An 18,688-nucleotide genomic window follows, 5' to 3' on the forward strand; every position below is an offset into this window, starting at 1 on the left:
GGCGAAATTTCCCCCTATAAACCTGTCATTCATAAACAGGTCCTCTTAAAAACTTTGCGTAATATAAGTAACCCCGCCCCTTCGCCGTCACTTCGATCAGATACTAACTCCCCTCCCCCTCGAAATTCTTCCCCAGTTTCATTTGAAAGTCCTTTTTCTGTCGACTTTATCACCCGCAACCATTTATTATAACTCTGCTCCACTCCCTTTTACATTTTCCTAATTTTTCCCTTTTTGCTTGTTTCATCATCATCGCCACGATTGCTGCTGGATCATTCACCATGACGACCTCCTGCCTGTGCTTCCGAGAGAGAGATCTAGGCTCATTGAAGTGACCGGATGACGATCTTGTGGACTTCCAGCACCAAAGGACCCAATCCTCTCTGGACCAATCGGCTGATTTTTCCATCATCCCGGCCACGCTGCAGTACTGGAACTTTTTACTCAGGAAGTCTCCCGCCCAGCAGCGACATCGTACGCTTGAGATACAGACTGCCATTCCCATGACGTCACGGAGAACTACCTCGGCGGATCTCCTCCCACTCAGTGCGTGTTGACATTGCTTGCCTGGCATCACGTGTTACGAATGGTTACTCTCTTCGGCCGCAAGTGTGTTCCAGTGTTCGGCCTCACTCAAATGACGTCAAGCTCACATATTTCGTATGCGAATATATCGTATACATCGCCAGGTTTGTGACCACGGATGCTGATCTATATTTTAGTGGATTTACTTTTTCAAGCCCTGTGTGAGGTACGCTGATACGATTCTTTGTTATGTTATTATCCTCTGCTGCCGAGTACGCTCCGCCTATGGCGACTTGCAGTCTCAGGCGTTGCCATAGTGATGATTGCTCATTGCTCCGCCCAACCTTATGCGTGCTTTTCAGTGTGTACTTTGAACTATGCAAACAATAAACATACCCACGTGTGTTGTGCGACGTTCTTTCGCTGTGTGATGGATGACCTGTGTGTTTTTCCAGCTGTTATAGTGTTGTGTGTTATTCAAAACTAGTTATGTGTCAATACTACACGATTTTTTTTATATGCCTCAAGACTTCGTTTCTTGGTGCTCCTACTCTTTGAGTACACAAGAGGCTTTGACCTACAGTTTAATTTTTTTTCTACGTGTTTTTTTTTTCAATGGTGTTTAGTGTTATGAATCTTTGGTGATATCATTATTTTTGGTGAATAGTTTGGTGTATTGGTATTCTACGGATTTTGGAATTTTAATAAATGATAATTTTAAATATAACCTCCTCCGGAGATGGTTGGTCGACCATCAAAGAGTGGATCGATTAACTTAACAATGTAGAGATATGGAGATTACAAATACGAGAAAACCTTGTCAAGAGAATATTTACGCTTGTTTATTCACTGGAATTGTCCGACCAACGAGCGATCCCAAGAATGCGCAAACTTTGTAACTTCCGTGAAACAATGACTGAAAGGCAAATGCGTGGATCTAACAAGATCCAGCATGTTCGATAGGTGTAATAACCTTTCGAAGCCAAAGATTATAAAAGGAAGCTCGCTCTCATTTGACTCTCGGTTGTCTCATTAGTCTCTGATTACACTTGGATTACTCTATGACACATTACAACTTACTGAACTACGACGACGGTACACGAAGTTACGGCTGCTTAAGCATGCAGCAAGTCACGCGGGATTGCTCGGATCAGTGAGCCAATGGTCACCGTATCGAACCTTGGCATCAGTCACAATTCGGTCTGCAAGAAGCATCTGGACAAGAACATCATTCGCCTACCAGGTATGAACAAGCGTAAATAACCTTTAAATTCAACCTTCCATATCTCTTCCCTCTTAATCGGAGCAGGTTCAACTGACAAGTATAATTAAGCTCTACCTAAATGTATTATTGAAGCATCCCTGTGACCTCAGATCCCAGGTAAGACGGGATTACAACATTATTTATTTGTGAAATGCAAGAGCTCAATAATTCTTGATTTTCACCCAGCCTAGTCATCTGAAGATGACTCCATGTGCAGAGTGCCAGACAAGTGTCAACTTCCTAAGCGATGCAACTGCTATTCCCAGACCTCTTGTTACTTCCCAGCCAAAACCCATGAATTGTAGTATGCATCAAATGTACGTTACAATGTATTGTACTGATTAGTATGTTGAGAGTAACCCTTTCTGAAGGCATCCAAATGTCAACCTCTCTTCCATGTAGTACCTCTGGAGTGCATTTTGCAGACTAATGAGTCTCTAGTGTCTCAGATTGTATCAATATAAAAATGCATTTGAAGTTTTGTACTGACATCCCATGTTTACTTTACGTGTTTACTTTACAATACAAATGCAACAGATAATTTCTAAATTAAAAATTAATATAAACCAGACAACTGTTTATGAACGTGAACTTTTAATTTAGAGCATTTACATACTATAGACTGACAGCGAGGTATTGATGATAAAACCAGGCATTTTTTATTTTTACTATTCTTCATTACTATATATTTTTAATTTCACCACACACGGTGCTAACTTCCTCGGCGTGAGTAGTAAATTCACTTTACACTAAACACACTAAAGCAATCAACACACAAGCACTAAACACATTGTGGGAGTTGGGGGGGGGAGTATAAATCTTGATGATGACGAAAATCCAGTTGAACGTCTTCAATCTTCCTTTAATTCCGTTGTAAAAATATGCTGTCTCTCTTCCATAGAGATATTTTAAATATTCTGGCAGGCATCATGTACTGACGATTAGTACTTACTCAGCTCGCGATAGAAGAATTTTTGTTTTACGAATGAACATGCATGCAGTAATATAAAGCTCCTCTACACAACTTCCCTTCCTAGCTGTTATCAATAAAGTGGATTCCTCTCTGAAGAACTAATTGCAACATTGTAATAACACTAAACTTTCCAATTGTAGACTCAACATTATTCCATTTAGTTTCATTACACTTCTTCCAAAATAGTTTACTAAATTTTCACACATGTGCCCAAATGATCATGATCACACAGATCTTACTCGTATCATTGTTTGACCCGGACTGCCAATGAACAACCAACTTCAACCATCACAAGAAAAAACGTTAAGCAATTTAACCGCCTTTTTTCCCCAGCGAGGGCGAGTCAACTGTGCGTTACAAGATCCTTGTTTAAAAAAACCTTTCTTATTGTGGAATGATGTAGTAGTTGTGTTAACATTCAAGCATGTGTTAATTTTTTTTTTCTTCTAGATTCCTCCTGTTGTCCCACAACAACTTACAGTTTGTACCTGGGAGCATGTCAAAGCTGCAATTGGAGTCCCTGGATCTCTCTGGAAACCCCCTTGTGATGAGCTTTCCTGCAGGTGGGTTTGCCCACCAGAAATTGGAAATTCCCTCTTTAAAGGAATTGTCTGCAAGGAAAGTGATAAAAAGCAGGTATGTCAATTCTTTTGTGAATTAATATTAATCTAAGTAATATTTGATATATTTATGGCCATGATGTAATATGCACAGGAGTCGTGGGTCTGCGCATGCTCTTTTACCTCTGGTTTCTCTATAGCACTCATACTTTCTGAGATATATATATATATATATATATATATATATATATATATATATATATATATAAAAATCAAATAAGGTAAAAGGAAACACTCACCGGACAGTAGGAAAATTCAAAATTTTCGCTAATTTATAGCATCATCGGTGTGAGAAGAAACAGAAGACGGAACCGGAAGTTGGGGTCCTGCAGAGTTGCCAGGTCCCCATTGAAGAAGAAGCGGTGCGTAGAACGAAAAAAACACTGTTTCGTCACCAGGCTCGTCGTAAACTGTGAGTGGGGAGGATGAGTTGGGAGGGAGGGCGGGAGGGTGGGTGAGGGTTGGGCATTACTGGGTGGCCTTGTTCAGGCCAGGTGGAGTGGTTGCACTCATGGCCGATATATAGGCCCTCTCCCATCTTTTGCGAGCAGAGGTGTTGGCTGGTTGGGGTAGGAGGTGGATGATCGCTACCCGGAAGCAGTCGTTGAAACTGATGTTGTGGTGGTTGGTGTGGACGGCGACAGTGAAGTCCAGGTTGTGGGTGGAGGAGCGGTGGTTATTGATGCGGAGGTTGAGGGCCGTTGATGTTTCCCCCAGGTAAAAATCACCACAGATGTTGCAGGTGAGGATGTAGATCAGGTTTGAGGCATGGCAGGTCCCTTTGGGATGGAGGGTAAATTTGCCAGTGGCCGTGTGCACCTGGAGGGTGTGAGAAGTGATGAGGATGGGACAGGTCTTGCACCTGGGTCAGTTGCATTTATGGGCAGGGGGGTGTTGGATGTGTGGTGAAGGAGTGTTGTGGACCAGGATGTTTTGGAGGTTAGGGGGGCGTTTGAAAACCACCCTGGGTTTGTCGGGAAATATGTTTTTGGTTTCGGGATCACTGTGGAGGATTGGGAGAAGAGAGTGCAGTGTGTGCCTGATTTTGTTGAGGTGGGGATGATATTGGGTGATAAGTGCAGGTGGGTTGGTGGCAGCAGGTTTCTTGGTGGTAGTGGTATGTGAGGCAGCTCGTGATATTTGCTTGGTGACCAGGATGGAGGGATATCCACGGTTAACCAGGGCCTGGTGTAGGCGGAGGTTATAATTCTGGCGGGAGGTGGGTGAAGTGTTCAGGCGCTGTCCCCTGAGGGCCAGAGAGAATGGAATTGCTTTTTTGGTGTGGAACGGGTGGGAGCTGGAGAAGTGTAGGTATTGCATGTGGTTGGTGGGTTTTATGTGGATGGAGGTAGTCAGGTGTCCTCCCTCGATGTGCACGTCCACATCCAGGAAGGTGATCTGGTTGGGGGAGTGTGTCCAGGTGAATTTTAGGGAACGGAAGTGGTTAAGTTGGTCCAGGAAGGCTGACAAGGATGGTTCTCCATGTGTCCAGAGCATGAAGATGTCGTCGATGAAGCGGAGCCAGAGGAGGGGTTGGGTAGCCAAAAACTCTTGCTCAAGTTGGCCCATGAAGAGGTTTGCATAGGATGGGGCCATTCTGGTACCCATGGCTGTACCTCGGATCTGTAGGAAATTTTGGTTTTCAAAGGTGAAGTTGTTACAAGTGAGGACAAGGTGGGCTAGGTGGGTCAGGAAGTTGGTGCTGGGGTTGTGAGGTTTGGGTCTGCTATTGAGATAGAATTCTATGGAGCGGAGGCCATGGGAGTGAGGTATGTTGGTGTAGAGGGAAGTGACATCAATGGTGGCAAGGATGGTATTTGGGGGCAATGGTGGGAGGGTGCTGATTTTCTGGAGGAAGTGGTTGGTGTCACGGAGGTAGGAGGGCAGAGCTTTCACAAGAGGCTGGAGATGGGAGTCAACAAAGGCTGAGATTCGTTCTGTAGGTGAGTTATAGCTGGACACAATGGGTCTGCCAGGTTTGTGGATTTTGGGCAATAGATAGAAGGTGGGGGTGCGGGGATTGTCGGGTATTAACATGGCAGTGGTACGAGCTGTTAGGCCTTCAGGTGGGCCGCGGGTGTGGATGAAGTCCCGGATTTTGGTGAGGTGTTCGGCGGATAGGTCAGCTGTGGTGGGTTTGTAGGTGGAGGGGTCAGCCAGCTGGCGGTTGGCTTCCGCCAGGTAGTCTTGAGAGTTCAAGACCACAGTGGTGGACCCCTTGTCAGCTGGGAGGATTTTGATGTTGTGGTTGTTGCGGAGGTCTCTGAGAGCTTTCTGTTGGGGGGGATTGAGGTTAGGTTGGTTGTGAAAGTTATTTAAGAATGAGCTGTCAGGGGTGGTGGAAATGACGGCAGTGATGTATCTTTCCAAGGGGTGGTTGGTGGGCAGGGGGGGTGGATCTTGGGAGGAGGGGGGGCTAAATTGAAGGAGGCTCGGGTGGGTTTCACTGGTAGTAGTTTGGAGTGAGGGATTTTTGGCCCAGAAATGTTGCCATCGGAGGCTGCGAGCAAATGTGTGTATGTCAAAAAGTAGGCGGAATTGGTTGGGGGGGAGTTGTGGGGGAGAAGGTGAGGCCTTTGGATAAAACAGCTATTTCATCAGTGCTCAGTTTATGGCTGGATAAATTGAGTACAGTCTGGTTGTTTTTGAGTGGGTTAGGGTCATTGGTGGTCATGGATCTGGTAGGGGTGGGTTTGTCCGTGGACTGTAGACAATACATTGGTAGAGGTGAAGAAAATGTTGGCTCCTCTTCTCACAAAAGGCCTTGAGCACATTGCACCTGGTAGTCCTATATGGTTCTATGAAGAAGCTTCATAATGTTAATTGGACTAATAGTGACCATCAATCTAATAAAATGCTCCACACAATGACTGTCAGAAGGGTTCCTGTTCAAGGTAGAATCTTGTAAGAACTTTGTGTTCCATGGAGTTACAGAGTACCTCACTAGGAACTATTACTATCCAGCAAAGCTGAACCTCTTGACAAAACATAGGTGTTGTTTCTGTCCTTGCAATACATGCAGTTGAAATGTTCTCAGTTCATTCGCAAAGTCTGTCTTTTCCATTGATCTTCCAGTGCAGTTAAGCTGAAGGTGCTATAAATGTGTGAACCTTTAAGAAGAACATTGAAAAACCTCTCTATTTGCCTTGTAGTTATTTTTCTCCTGCTACTTCCTGTTGTGACTTTACTCGTAAGAAATATTTTTTTCCTTTTTTTTCTTTTGGCTCATGATCATGGCTTCTAGTCGATATTATTGTGATGCATTGCAATGAAAAACCTGATTTTATATTTTCCATGCGGATATATTTTGTACCAACAGTCAATGTATAATCAAGGCTGCCATTTACTCTTTTTGTATTTCATGATTTATTTTTAGTTTTAGATGTTTCGAGGCACAAATATTTGAATTTTAAATGACATAGGGGAGCTGTTGCTATACTTGTTTATTGACAGTGCCTCAGGCATAGCGGTAATTCTGTATCCTTATATTCAAGGAGTCCTGGGTTTGAATCCCTGTTGAAGGTACATTGCACAGTGGTTCGGATCTCACTTTTAACAGTAGTCCAATCCTAATTAGCCTACTTGAGATAAAGGAGATTTAAAGTAAACTTCGACAATCAAACTTGGATAATGTATCACAGGCCTCCTTGATGGTGTAACAGTTGGGCTGAAAAGTTCGTAGGCTAACATAGTAAAAAATATTTTTTTGACAAAATTCGATTTTATTATTCAATATAGTTGCCTTTGAGGGCGATACAATGATTATAGCGGTCATACAATTTTTCGATGCCATTTTTATAGTACGATTTCTCTTTAGCCTCAAAATAGGCCTCAGTTTCGGCGATTACCTCTTCATCAGTGCTAAATTTCTTTCCAGCGAGCATTCTTTTAAGGTCTGCAAACAGGAAAAAGTCACTGGGGGCCAGATCTGGAGAATATGGTGGATGGGGAAGCAATTTTATTACGGTTGAATATCGCTAAACATTGCTCCGAATCATCAAAACGTTGTTACTTTTGATCGATTGTGAGCACGTGCGGCACCCATTTTGCACACAGCTTTTGCATGTTCAAATATTCATGCACAATATGTCCAACACGTTCCTTTGATATTTTTAAAGTCTCAGCTATCTCGATCAACTTCACTTTACGATCATTTAAAATTATTTTGTGGACTTTTTTGATGTTTTCGTCGGTAACAGCCTCTTTGGGGCGTCCACTGCGTGCATCGTCTTCGATGCTCATTTCGCCTTGTTTAAATTTAGCAAACCACTTCTCAACGGTTGATTTTCCTGGTGCAGAGTCCGAATAATGTTTATCAAGCCAAGCCTTGGCTTCAACAGTATTTTTTTTCACCAAAAAGCAATGCTTTATTAACACACGAAATTCTTTTTTATCCATTTTTTCACAATAACAAAAGCTGCTTCACTCACAATGCTATATCTCACGAACTAATTATCCGGCAGCTGTGAAATTTATACACTTATCTTTTGAAGGTTAGTACTAAGTAAAAATCACATGGATTTAATTCTAGTAACGCCATCTATGAGTCAGCCTACGAACTTTTCAGCCCAACTGTTAAAGTTGTGAGCTTGTGATCGAGCGGTGAAATGTTTGATCCTCAGTAGATGCTTAAATCTTTCAAACAGAACTTGTACATAAATTAAGAAACTTCATTTTCCAATTTTTTGACAATGTTAACTAATGTAAATTTAGAGCTTTTGAGTTGAAATTTTTATGGCTGCTAGATATTTTGCAGAACTCCTGCATGGCTTAATGGTTAGTACAGATGTGTTGACCTATCTCCATTCAATGAAAAGCTTGGCAGGCACCCTTGGTAAGGCTGGTGTGCCTTGGAGTTTCGTTTTACATATTTTGAAGTATTTAGGGTGTCTACCAGCCAGGTATTATGTGTGAATTTTGTTTATAGACATGAAATATTACATATTTTTAATTATAAATGAACATTTGTTCCCTGGTTTCATTGAATGTTTATATTATTACTTCAAGACATTATCTACGAGAATTACTAAGACAAAAATAAAACAGTCACTATTTTTTTCTTTAATGAATGATTTATTATTACTTGTTAATTCAATATCAGTATTAACACTTAATGTTAATTAACTATGTTTTCTTAATTTAGACAACTCAGTTGAGGTAACTGATTAATTTTGGATGTCAACAGGGTAAGGGGTAGAGAGGGGGTGATCATAATGTACTCGTATGTTAATTGTTAGTTTTCAGCATTTCATTGGAAGGTCCATAAAATATTCACATATCTAGTAACTTGCGTAAGCAACTATAGTAAATATTTAGTGTATAGTGTTAATACAAATTAGCAGTGGTATATGCACCCCCCTCAACACCCCCTAATTATTATTCAGAAAGGCCCAAATTTTGGACATTTTAGTTCTAAATCTACCATTACACCCTGCTAAATACAAACTTACCTCCTCGAATGGACAATTCTGACTAAATCCTTGCAAAATTAGGCTTTATTATGAAAATTGCTAGTATTTTTTTCCTTGCATTTTTTTGGAAAATTTACCTTGAAAGCATGGAATTATACTTGAATTTTATCTGGGTCATAGTCAGCGTGGTATGGATGTTTTGCATGTGAGCAAAATTGGGAGATCTGTTTCAAGGTGGCAGATGATTAACAGATTTACAGTTAGAATCATGAACCTTGCAAACTTCTGCAAACAAACCACCTCACTTTAAGTACCGTATCACTCCGCATCAGCTGTTCATGAATGGCATTCCTATTTTAACTGAGAGATCTACATATTGAATTGAAGTATAAGGAATTTTCTAAGAGTAATTAAATACATGTTATGTTGAAGTATGAACATATTTTTCGATGCCAAAAATTTCATTCCATTAACGGATCATCCCCTCCCCCTGCTCTTTTAGTGTGACAGTGCCAAAGTAAAACTTAGAAGAGATAGTTTTACTGCTGCATGCCCCTTCCACCAAAATATTGCTCAACATTGTTGACATACATAGTATTGTTTTCTCCTTTGTCCAACAAATGTGTCACCAGTTTTAGCAGAGCTAATCAAAGATAAGCCGAGGAATAAAATTAGATTGTTTATCTTCCTTTTTGTTTCTTGTGCACTGGAAAAGAAGACTACAATAAGAAGCACATTATTTACCCACATCTCATGCAAGTTGTACATTTTCTTACCTTGGTTGTGCAGTTCCCTTATGAACTGGAGGTATTTTCGGTGCCAGACAACAATATCATCCCTCACTCCCTGTCAAGTGCCATCTGTCAACTTTGGTTTCCAAATATTAACCCAACATCCCATAAGAGGCAATTTAAGGTCGACGTGCTAAAATTGAAATCTTCATCACTATAACTGCCGCAGTGGGGAGTTCTTGATTGAAAAAAAGTACAAATGCACCTTGCGCAGAATTGTGCTTATCTCAAAATCGTTGTACTTGTTTGTATGAGCAACAATGTTGTGTTTCTTCACGGGAGTCTTAACTTGACAGGTTGTTTTTCCTTTCTTTCACCACACCGAAAACACAAAATGCTGATATACCACTACACTCGAACATCAACTTCACCATCTCTTTCACTAGTTTTTTCAGAATACCATTGACAAAGCTATTTTAAAATGTATACCCTGATATAGTTTACACATTTTTCTTGCATTAGAGTGTTCTATAAACCAAACTGCATGCTGCAGAAGAAATCCGCTATTAGGCTGTTGCCAACGAAAAAAAATTCTCATGAAGTTTGTGCAGAAAAGGAAGTGGTGTGGCAAATGTTGGCATATGATAGTCTGATTTCACATCTTCAGTGAGGATGTTGCAGGGGAGTGAATGCAGAGGGGCTGTCCTATAATCCATAGCCTATCTCAAGAGCAGAGGTGTACACCATCCGGAGGGTGATCCTCATAAGAGCGGACCTCACCAACATCACACTCGGGAAGACTTGTGGGGGTGAAACTGGGTGAGTCATGGGGGAAAGGGCACGCTGTGATCATGAGGGCACGTGAGGATGAGGGTAAGTCGCGAGGGTGAGGAAGGTTGCTCAAGGGAGAAGAAGAACATTATAATTTTTTAAAACATTCATTCCCAAATATGCATTTTATTTTATATGTAGGGTACGATGAAATTTGACTACCTCAAAATATTTCTGCATCCTACCATCTCCTTCCCCATCTTTCTTTTTTGCCAGCAACAATGCTTCATTGAGTTGCCATTTTAGTCTCCCTCGGCATTTTTGCTGCATAACCCAGCATTTTCGAATGGTGCGAAAAGAGCATACGAGTGGGGTTTTCGGATGACATAACTTTAGAGATGAAGAAATCACTGGAGGATGTTGGAATTGTTTTACACTAAGGTGTAGATCGACCATGTTGTGACATGCACATATGTCATTAGTTACAGAGAGGATGAGTTCGATTCAAGGATAGGTGAGACTTGAATTCTAAATGAGTTATTTGTCATAGTTTTTCTCAAATTATTAATTTAGTCAGTCAAATTAAAAATGTATTAGCTTATCCATAACAGTAATAATAAATTAGATCACTTTCAAACCCCAAATAAATTTAATGAGAAAACCCTGGTTTTAAAACGTAATTTATTTCAGTGTGTCACAATCTTCTAGCAAGGATTTTTTTGTAGTAAAAGAACAGCAAAAATGAATCCTTTGGTACTCAACCATTACACCTCATAGAGGATAGGATGTACATTTTATTTATATTTGGCATCATTTTTCTTCCACTTTTGACTAATCGCAATGATGAGGATGAGTGATGGTTAGATGAAAATGATGAAGGGACACTCTCAAATAACACCCATACTGGGATTCGCACTCAGTAACTTCGGTGGCAAGTCTGAAAGTCGACCACTCCATGTGCTTGGCACTTTTTGGTCTTTTTCCCCAATTTTTTCATGGTTTCCAGGAAGACAGTCATTACCTTGATGTGGATGCTATTCCCAGGCTGTTGCAGAGAGAGTTGACTGTCTATTGTTATATGGTATCATAATAGCAGTCCTATCTTGGGCTTGTCCCCATACTGATAACAACGTCAACACTCTTCATCAAGTCCCACCCATACCAATGCCATTATTTCTTCCTTTCAAGTAGTTTCGCAATTGTCCTCACAATGCTGGGCCAACATGAAATTTGGTGGCTCCCATGAGGAATCGAACCCAGAACTGTTGGCACCAAAGGCGAGAGCACTAATCATTTGGCTCATAGGAGCTAGCTTTTAGCACATATATGCATAGTTCAGAACATTCACATGAGTTTTCCGTTGGGACTATACCATTTTCCTTTAAGATATTTGTAATTTGTCACAAAAAAATAATGGAAGTAAATGATGAAAATTATGCATTTTGCATAATTTCCAGGATTTTTTGTGGACTCTGCGAGACTTATGGACTCTGGAAAAATAATCGGGCCTGTATCGCTGATTATATCCGAATAGATACTTTCCAGTAATATCACTGGTATTGGCTGATATCAATACATCAGCATCAATATTGACTCAGCCCTAGTCATATCTTTTCTTGTGAAATTCGCTGATCTTGTACAAATCTGATCCACAGCCAAATCTTGATCTTAATCTTCTATGAATTGACCATTTAGTACTATTTAATTTGCTTAATCCACCCACCCACGCATCGCCTTCTCGGTGCTGCACAGTGTTACCAACTTTCAGTATAATTTACTTTTGGCTATACTGGACTTTAGTTGAACCTTAGTGGTACAGGCTGATGTTTTGTTTTCATTTGCATTACAGAATCTCACCAACACCAGAAATGCTGCCCATGTGCCTTATATATTACTTGGCCGAGGCTAAGTTCTGTGTATGTGGCTCTCCATGCTTCGAAACTGCGGCCGAAATAAAACTACCACTAAATCTTTCAGCTATTAGTCAGACCTTAGTAACAGACAGAGGCATGCGAGAAGTCGCTGCAGAGTCTTACGTGTGTTCCACGTACTGTGAAAATGTATTTACAGAGTTTCGCTGTCGTTTGTAAGTAACTGTCTCTTCTATACCCTGATATTGTTGATAGCATCAAACATGCCTTTGTGTATAGCTTTACTTATTTATTAGGATTTCAGATTTACAAAAGTGGGACCAAGTGTGTGCCTTATTTTTGTAACAGTGCCAAAAGACGATTTTAAAATATTGTTTGTTTCCTAGTCATATGTCGTAAGTGAGTATGTAAAATTATTTCTCTTCTAGTTTATGATTCTTAGGCTCAGGCTCAGATGAAGGGAGTGTGTGTTCTCCTGAAACATTACATCAAGTATTGTGTTTATATGCTTGTAAGAACCGTTTAATAATTCTACAATGCAAGCAATACGTACTTACAAGAAAAAGTGTATGTAAAAATATGTAGCAAATATGTCGAGAAACCATTTGATAATTAAACTTTACTTCGTACTTGTTTTTATATTGATGAATACATTGTAAAAATTTGTTACTTTTTTAAGTAAATAATAAATATTTTAAAACTTGTATATTTGATTTAATATTGTAATGAAGTAATCTGATAAAGCCTCTATCTGAAGGGTTGATCAATAAGTCTTAGGCTCAGGACAAAAAAGAAAATATACTGATCCTGAATTATTTTCTATTCCTTGACTTTATCTTGCCTGAGCTTAGCACAAAAACAATGATAAAAAATTCTCTAGCATGTCCTAGTAACTCTGAACTGCAGACACCATGCCATTTTAATGCTCAAATTGTTTTGACAGAGGATCTTTCATGTCTTATCCTCGATAGTTTTGACATGTCTTGATCAAGTTGACATAATAGTCACCTGTGGTGGACTGTCCATGCAGTAGTGAATTGTGAGAATTCCCACAGCAATTGAGATCTTGCCTGGCTTGGGTGAACAGAAGAGACCCTATGCTAACATGGCCCACAGCCATTTCATCTCTGGATGTAAGTGGTGGAGCCATGTCTCGTCCACTGTTACAAACTGCATGTAAAAGTCTTCTGTAGCTAATGGATTTATATGTAAATACATATCTTCATATAATGCTAAACTCAGTGTTATATTGTATTACATTTGTGAATCGTGGTACATAAGCTCCAGAATTGCTATTTTTATTTTCCATGTTGTTACATATGTTTACTTTTAGTACATAAAACTAAATCCCTAGACAACTCTCTAAGGGCCAGTGCATACCAAGTGGCTTTTTGAGACCAGAGTCCACTTCTTCCTTTCAAGTAGTTTCCCAGTTGTCCTCACAATGCTGGGTCAACATGAAATTTGGGGTCTCCCACCAGGAATCGAACCCAGGACTGTTCGCACCAAAGGCAACAGCACTAACCATTTGGCTTGTAGCACATATTTTAGTGATTTTTTACATATAATTTGTCATATTTTCAAACATTTTGTATTCATGCTATATTACATTTTCCCTTATTATTAAATATCAAAGGTTTTCCATTCATCTGCATTCTGTTTGTTTTGTATTCTCTGTTTATTTTAAATCTTGACACTAGACATTGCATCTGCTAAGAGAAAACAAGCTCAAGCTTTCGTGCTGAAATTCAGATAGCCAAGAGTGGACAAGAGAGAAGTGAACAATCATTTCATAGGTGCATTCACCATCCAACTTGAATCACAAATTTTGTGCCTTTATTTTGGGATACAGTTCTGTTTTCTTATCCATTCTAGACAGTTACGATAACAGTAACAATACTGATAGAATCAAGCTCACTTTTAAATACAAGAGTTACATTTCAGAATTTAAAGATGAAGGGTTTATCTTATTATTTTGTAATTTAAGTGAGACTAAAGTGATGGCTACTCAAGGGTTCATTGTGGAATCGCTCATTTCGACTGGTAAACATCAGGTGAACAAACAACGAAGTTCCAAGCAGACACAGCTATTTCTCACAGGACCAATAACTCTGGTATAATGTCTGCATTCAACACATCTGTGGCATTCCATCATTACTGCTGACATAAACTGACCAATCAGCACCTCGAAGAGTATACGATTTGTAACATTCTAGATGAATCAACACTCAGAAAAAAAGACTACACTTCACTCATCAACAGAAAAAAATACTACACTTCGCTCATCTACATTGGAACCGTCTGAAGATAAGCAAAGAAATTCATGATGGTCCAATTTGCGAAATGGATGCACACTCACTTTATTCTCAGTTAGGCTGAGACTGGACCTACAGTTTAAAATGAAATCCAAATCCATGTCCAATGTGCTTAACTGGGATTGAACCTAGGACACCTTGATTAAAAGGCCATAGTATTACCAGTGTTCTGTTTGGGAAGCCTGAATTACCAGGCCTACTCAGTGTGGATTTGTAAGGGGGGAAAGAGTGACAATTTCCTCCTCCTATTAATTGGTTTACTACATGTGACAACCATATCTTTGAATAAGTTTCCATGTAGATACTTGTAAACTGTTCACTTCCTCAGGCTCTAGTATTTTAAGTAATTTCACCCAAACAAAAGTTCCCTGATTATTGAAGAACATACCTCCTCCTTCTTTTCCTTCTTCTTATTCTCGAGCTAGCTATCTTCAGTGAATCCTTGATTATCCAAAACCAATGCATGACTTTCAAAATAAGTAATGCATTACTTTTTTGTGATAGTAAAACTGCTTGTCATGTACAGAAACGGACAGTTCTGGTGATTCCATTGAAAGTACATGAGGTCATTACAACCCAGACGTGTCCATGACTGTACAACACTGAAAAAACTTTCAAAGTTTGTTGGAATCTTGCTTTGATACTATCATCCTTCTAAAGACATGAGTTTCTATCCTACATACCTAACATATTAAAAGCAATAGTAAGCAGTGGTTGGAAGTTGCACGCTACTTGAAGCGTCGCTACTGTAGCTAGCTACAAAATTTGTAGCTGTTGTAGTAAAATTTTCTCTATGGCTGCATTTCTTCTCAGCATTTTGAGGTAAATTTTGAATGTGCCAACAGCGTAAAAAAAAATCGACAATAATGCTTGCTTTTGCAGGACGTTCATAAAGACAGCCTATTACATGGAGATACAGATAATCTAGATTATAAATACACCGTGTTTCAAAAAGAATGACCCGATTGTAAAACATTATAATTATGGAACGATGGACATCCCGTGAATGAAAGTGGTGTTGCTCGAATGGGCGTGGCCTACAATTTTAGGAAATCGCTAGATGACACTCCGCTCATTGAACCTGTCCATAACCTCAATCTGTTGTAAGATGGCGACCACTCAACAAAAGGCTCTTTGCATTCTGCAGTTTAGCAAGAGAGTCAGTGTGATTACAGTTGAGCGTGATTTTTGTCAGCATTTTGAAATTGATCCACCTTTGCCGAAGAACATTCGTCATTGGTATCGCCAGTTTGGAGAAACAGGATGTTTGTGCAAGGGTAACAGTCCAGGTCGACCTCGCACTTCTGATGAAAGTGTGCAAAGAATTCAGCAAGCGTTTGAGCGAAGCCCACGGAAGTCTACTCGCCGTGCCAGCAGAGAACTTGCAATTCCTAATATGACTGTCTGGCATGATTACAATTAGTGCAAGTTCTTAGTGTTGGTGATAAAAGGAAACTTGTAGAGTTTTAACAATGCTCTCTTAGTGGACATGGAAGACAGATTTTTACCGCGTCTGATTTTTAGTGAAGCAGCTACATTTCATAACGTGCAGATATGGGGCTCCAAAATCCTCACGCAATCGTAGAGCATGAGCGAGATTCACCAAAAGTAAACGTTTTTTGTGCAATTTCTCACACCAAGATTTATGGCCCATTCTTTTTTGAGGAAAACACAGTGACAGGAGTGAGCTATCTTGAAATGCTGCAGACCTAGCTTTTTTAACAACTTCATGAGGACTTTGATGATTCCATATTTCAACAGGCACAACAACGTACAACAATTCCTCAATGACACACTGCCTCAATGCTGGGTAGGGTGATGGGATCCCAAGACAATGCCCTACACTCTTGGCCTCCAAGATCTCCAGACATGGCCCCATGCGACTTCTTCTTGTGGGGATACGTAAAGGAATGTGTTTTTGTTCCACCATTAGCTCGTGACCTAGACAAACTCAAGCACAGGATATCAGCGGCAGTGACTACAGTAGAATAAGTTCCCTTGCAAAAAGTGTGGGATGAATTTAGCTATCGACTTGATGTTGTCCATGTGGCTGATGGAGGACACATATAGCACTTGTAATAACATTGCTAAAACTTTATCATTTTGTGAGTATTTTGCACTTTGTTCTATTTTTGTAATTGGTTTTCATCACTAAATATAACATTTTAAAATTGGGTCATTCTTTTTTAAACACCCTGTATCTTGATATTGCAGATTATAGATATCTGCATAATTTATTTCATTAGTATCTGAATAATTATAATATCCAGATAACTAACTTACATACATGAATATATTCTGCCTAACAGCTATGTTTTTTTGAGCTGCGTCTCTATTTTGGGGAGAAATATGCCTCGTTTGCACCACACCCGGAACTAATCCTGTAGATATCCATGGTGTAAGAGAGCAAAATGTCATTAATTACTGGGTAAAACACAACTTGTAGTGCAAAAACAAGCGATCCATTTTCCACTACAATGACAAAGCAATACTGCCAACAACCAATGGCTCAGTACATTAACAGCATTGATCATTGTCAGTATATAAAATCTCACCAGTACAAGAATGATAGACATACATTTTCTAGAATTACAATTATTTTCATCATAATATTTGTTCAAAATTTTTAAAATTACAATACATTTAGAACACTCGGGTTTACATGTTAGTTTCCTCAATATATTTTCCAATATTGTAAAAAGTACGTAACCAAATTTATGTATTTTTCATACCTTTACGTCGCTTTTTACTAATCATGACAATAAGGATGAATGGTTTATTTAGAAATTCTCTTATCTTTCTGCCACTTTTGGCTAATTGTGAGAATGAGGAAAAATGATGAATGATGATGAACAGTGTGGGGAATGGAGTAGCAGAAGTATCTCATCCTCCAAACTAGGCATTTTTCCTAGTTTTTGTTTTAAGCCCACTTTATGCACAAATAAGCTAATTGAGACTGGATCCGAACCACTATGTACCTCGGGTATCAAAACTGGGCCCCTTTGATTACATAGTGACAAAATTTTCACTGTCGTCAGGGAAACGTTCCCAACAGGAAACTTATGTAAAGCATCGCTCCACCTGTTCCTCATTTATATCATAGAAGCATCCCCAGCTATCCCCAAGGTTCGAGCAAACATCCCCCACTAACATTCTGCTTAAGGGCTAAGAAGATAAAATTGATCAATTTCACATTTTTATGTTATTCCCCTTTTGCACAACTACATTATAGTTAGTTTCGATACATATGATAAATTCCAATTCATTTTTAAAAAGTAGTCAGTGACAGAAATATTTTTGATATGACATAATGAGAACACACACATGCAAGACCTCATTTCATTAATCTTCCACTTGGGACAGGAAGAATATTTATTTAGAAAAATGACTATTATTTCATTTCTTTATTTCATTCTTTCATTATTGAAATCTGCACGGATGGTAAAACTGCCCAACACGTTGTCTCTCCCTATTCAGAGTAAAATGGACTCTCAACAAAAATACAGCCAGGGAGCAGTGACGTATCAACATGGTCGATCATGTTTTGAATGCCCCACTGGCCTCGCAACTTTGGAAGTCTCGTTTTTTACCTTAAATCGAACGGACAGAAACGTAAGAACGTGCAGGGTCATGTTTCTATGGTGTAGCTTTTAAATTGTTCTACATAAACTTTTAGTGGAAACAGTTATAGAAGAATTATTTTATCTTAATGATGGATATCAATCAATCATAATTATTTCTATGTTCAGAAAATCTGGTTATCCATCATGTTCATGACAATTATCATCCTTGAAAGAGTCGGTGAGATATAATTTTCGTTCAAAATACTGCCTTCATATCAGTCAATTAAAAAATGAAATATTTATTCTCAAGAAAAACATGTTGACAAATAAACATAAATAATCCTACCAAATTTTATTTGTTTGTAGTTATAATCATTAATTTGGGTAACACCCTAATTTGAATACTCATATATCAAATTTGAATTGATATGCCACTTACATAGGTACATTATTCTCAAACATTATAAATAAAAATAAGTAACTGAAGTAACACTGTTAACAAAATTATCGAATGATTGAAATCTTGATGATAAATAACATAATCTATTTTCCAGTAAGTATTATACTAGGGGCTGCTTTGGAATATCCATATGGTTGTTTTAAGTTTTTTATGTAGAAGTAGCGCAAAAGTAGCAAGTAGCGTA

At 39.2% G+C, this 18,688-nt stretch overlaps 1 protein-coding gene across 1 annotated transcript in view; it reads left to right on the forward strand.

Annotated features, from left to right (window-relative positions):
* Positions 1-12,807, forward strand: part of Lrr47 (Leucine-rich repeat 47) — a 39,482-nt gene extending 26,675 nt beyond the window's left edge. Inside the window, exons 6-7 of the mRNA XM_083119937.1 lie at positions 3,213-3,398; positions 12,145-12,807. Coding sequence (XP_082976063.1) covers positions 3,213-3,398; positions 12,145-12,385 — 427 coding nt within the window. The 3' untranslated portion in view covers positions 12,386-12,807. The remainder of the gene's footprint in view (positions 1-3,212; positions 3,399-12,144) is intronic.
* Positions 12,808-18,688: the final 5,881 nt, after the last annotated feature.

Source organism: Lepisma saccharinum, chromosome 3 (assembly GCF_977018435.1).
Source record: "Lepisma saccharinum chromosome 3, izLepSacc3.1, whole genome shotgun sequence".
In the NCBI taxonomy this organism is placed as follows: domain Eukaryota; kingdom Metazoa; phylum Arthropoda; class Insecta; order Zygentoma; family Lepismatidae; genus Lepisma; species Lepisma saccharinum.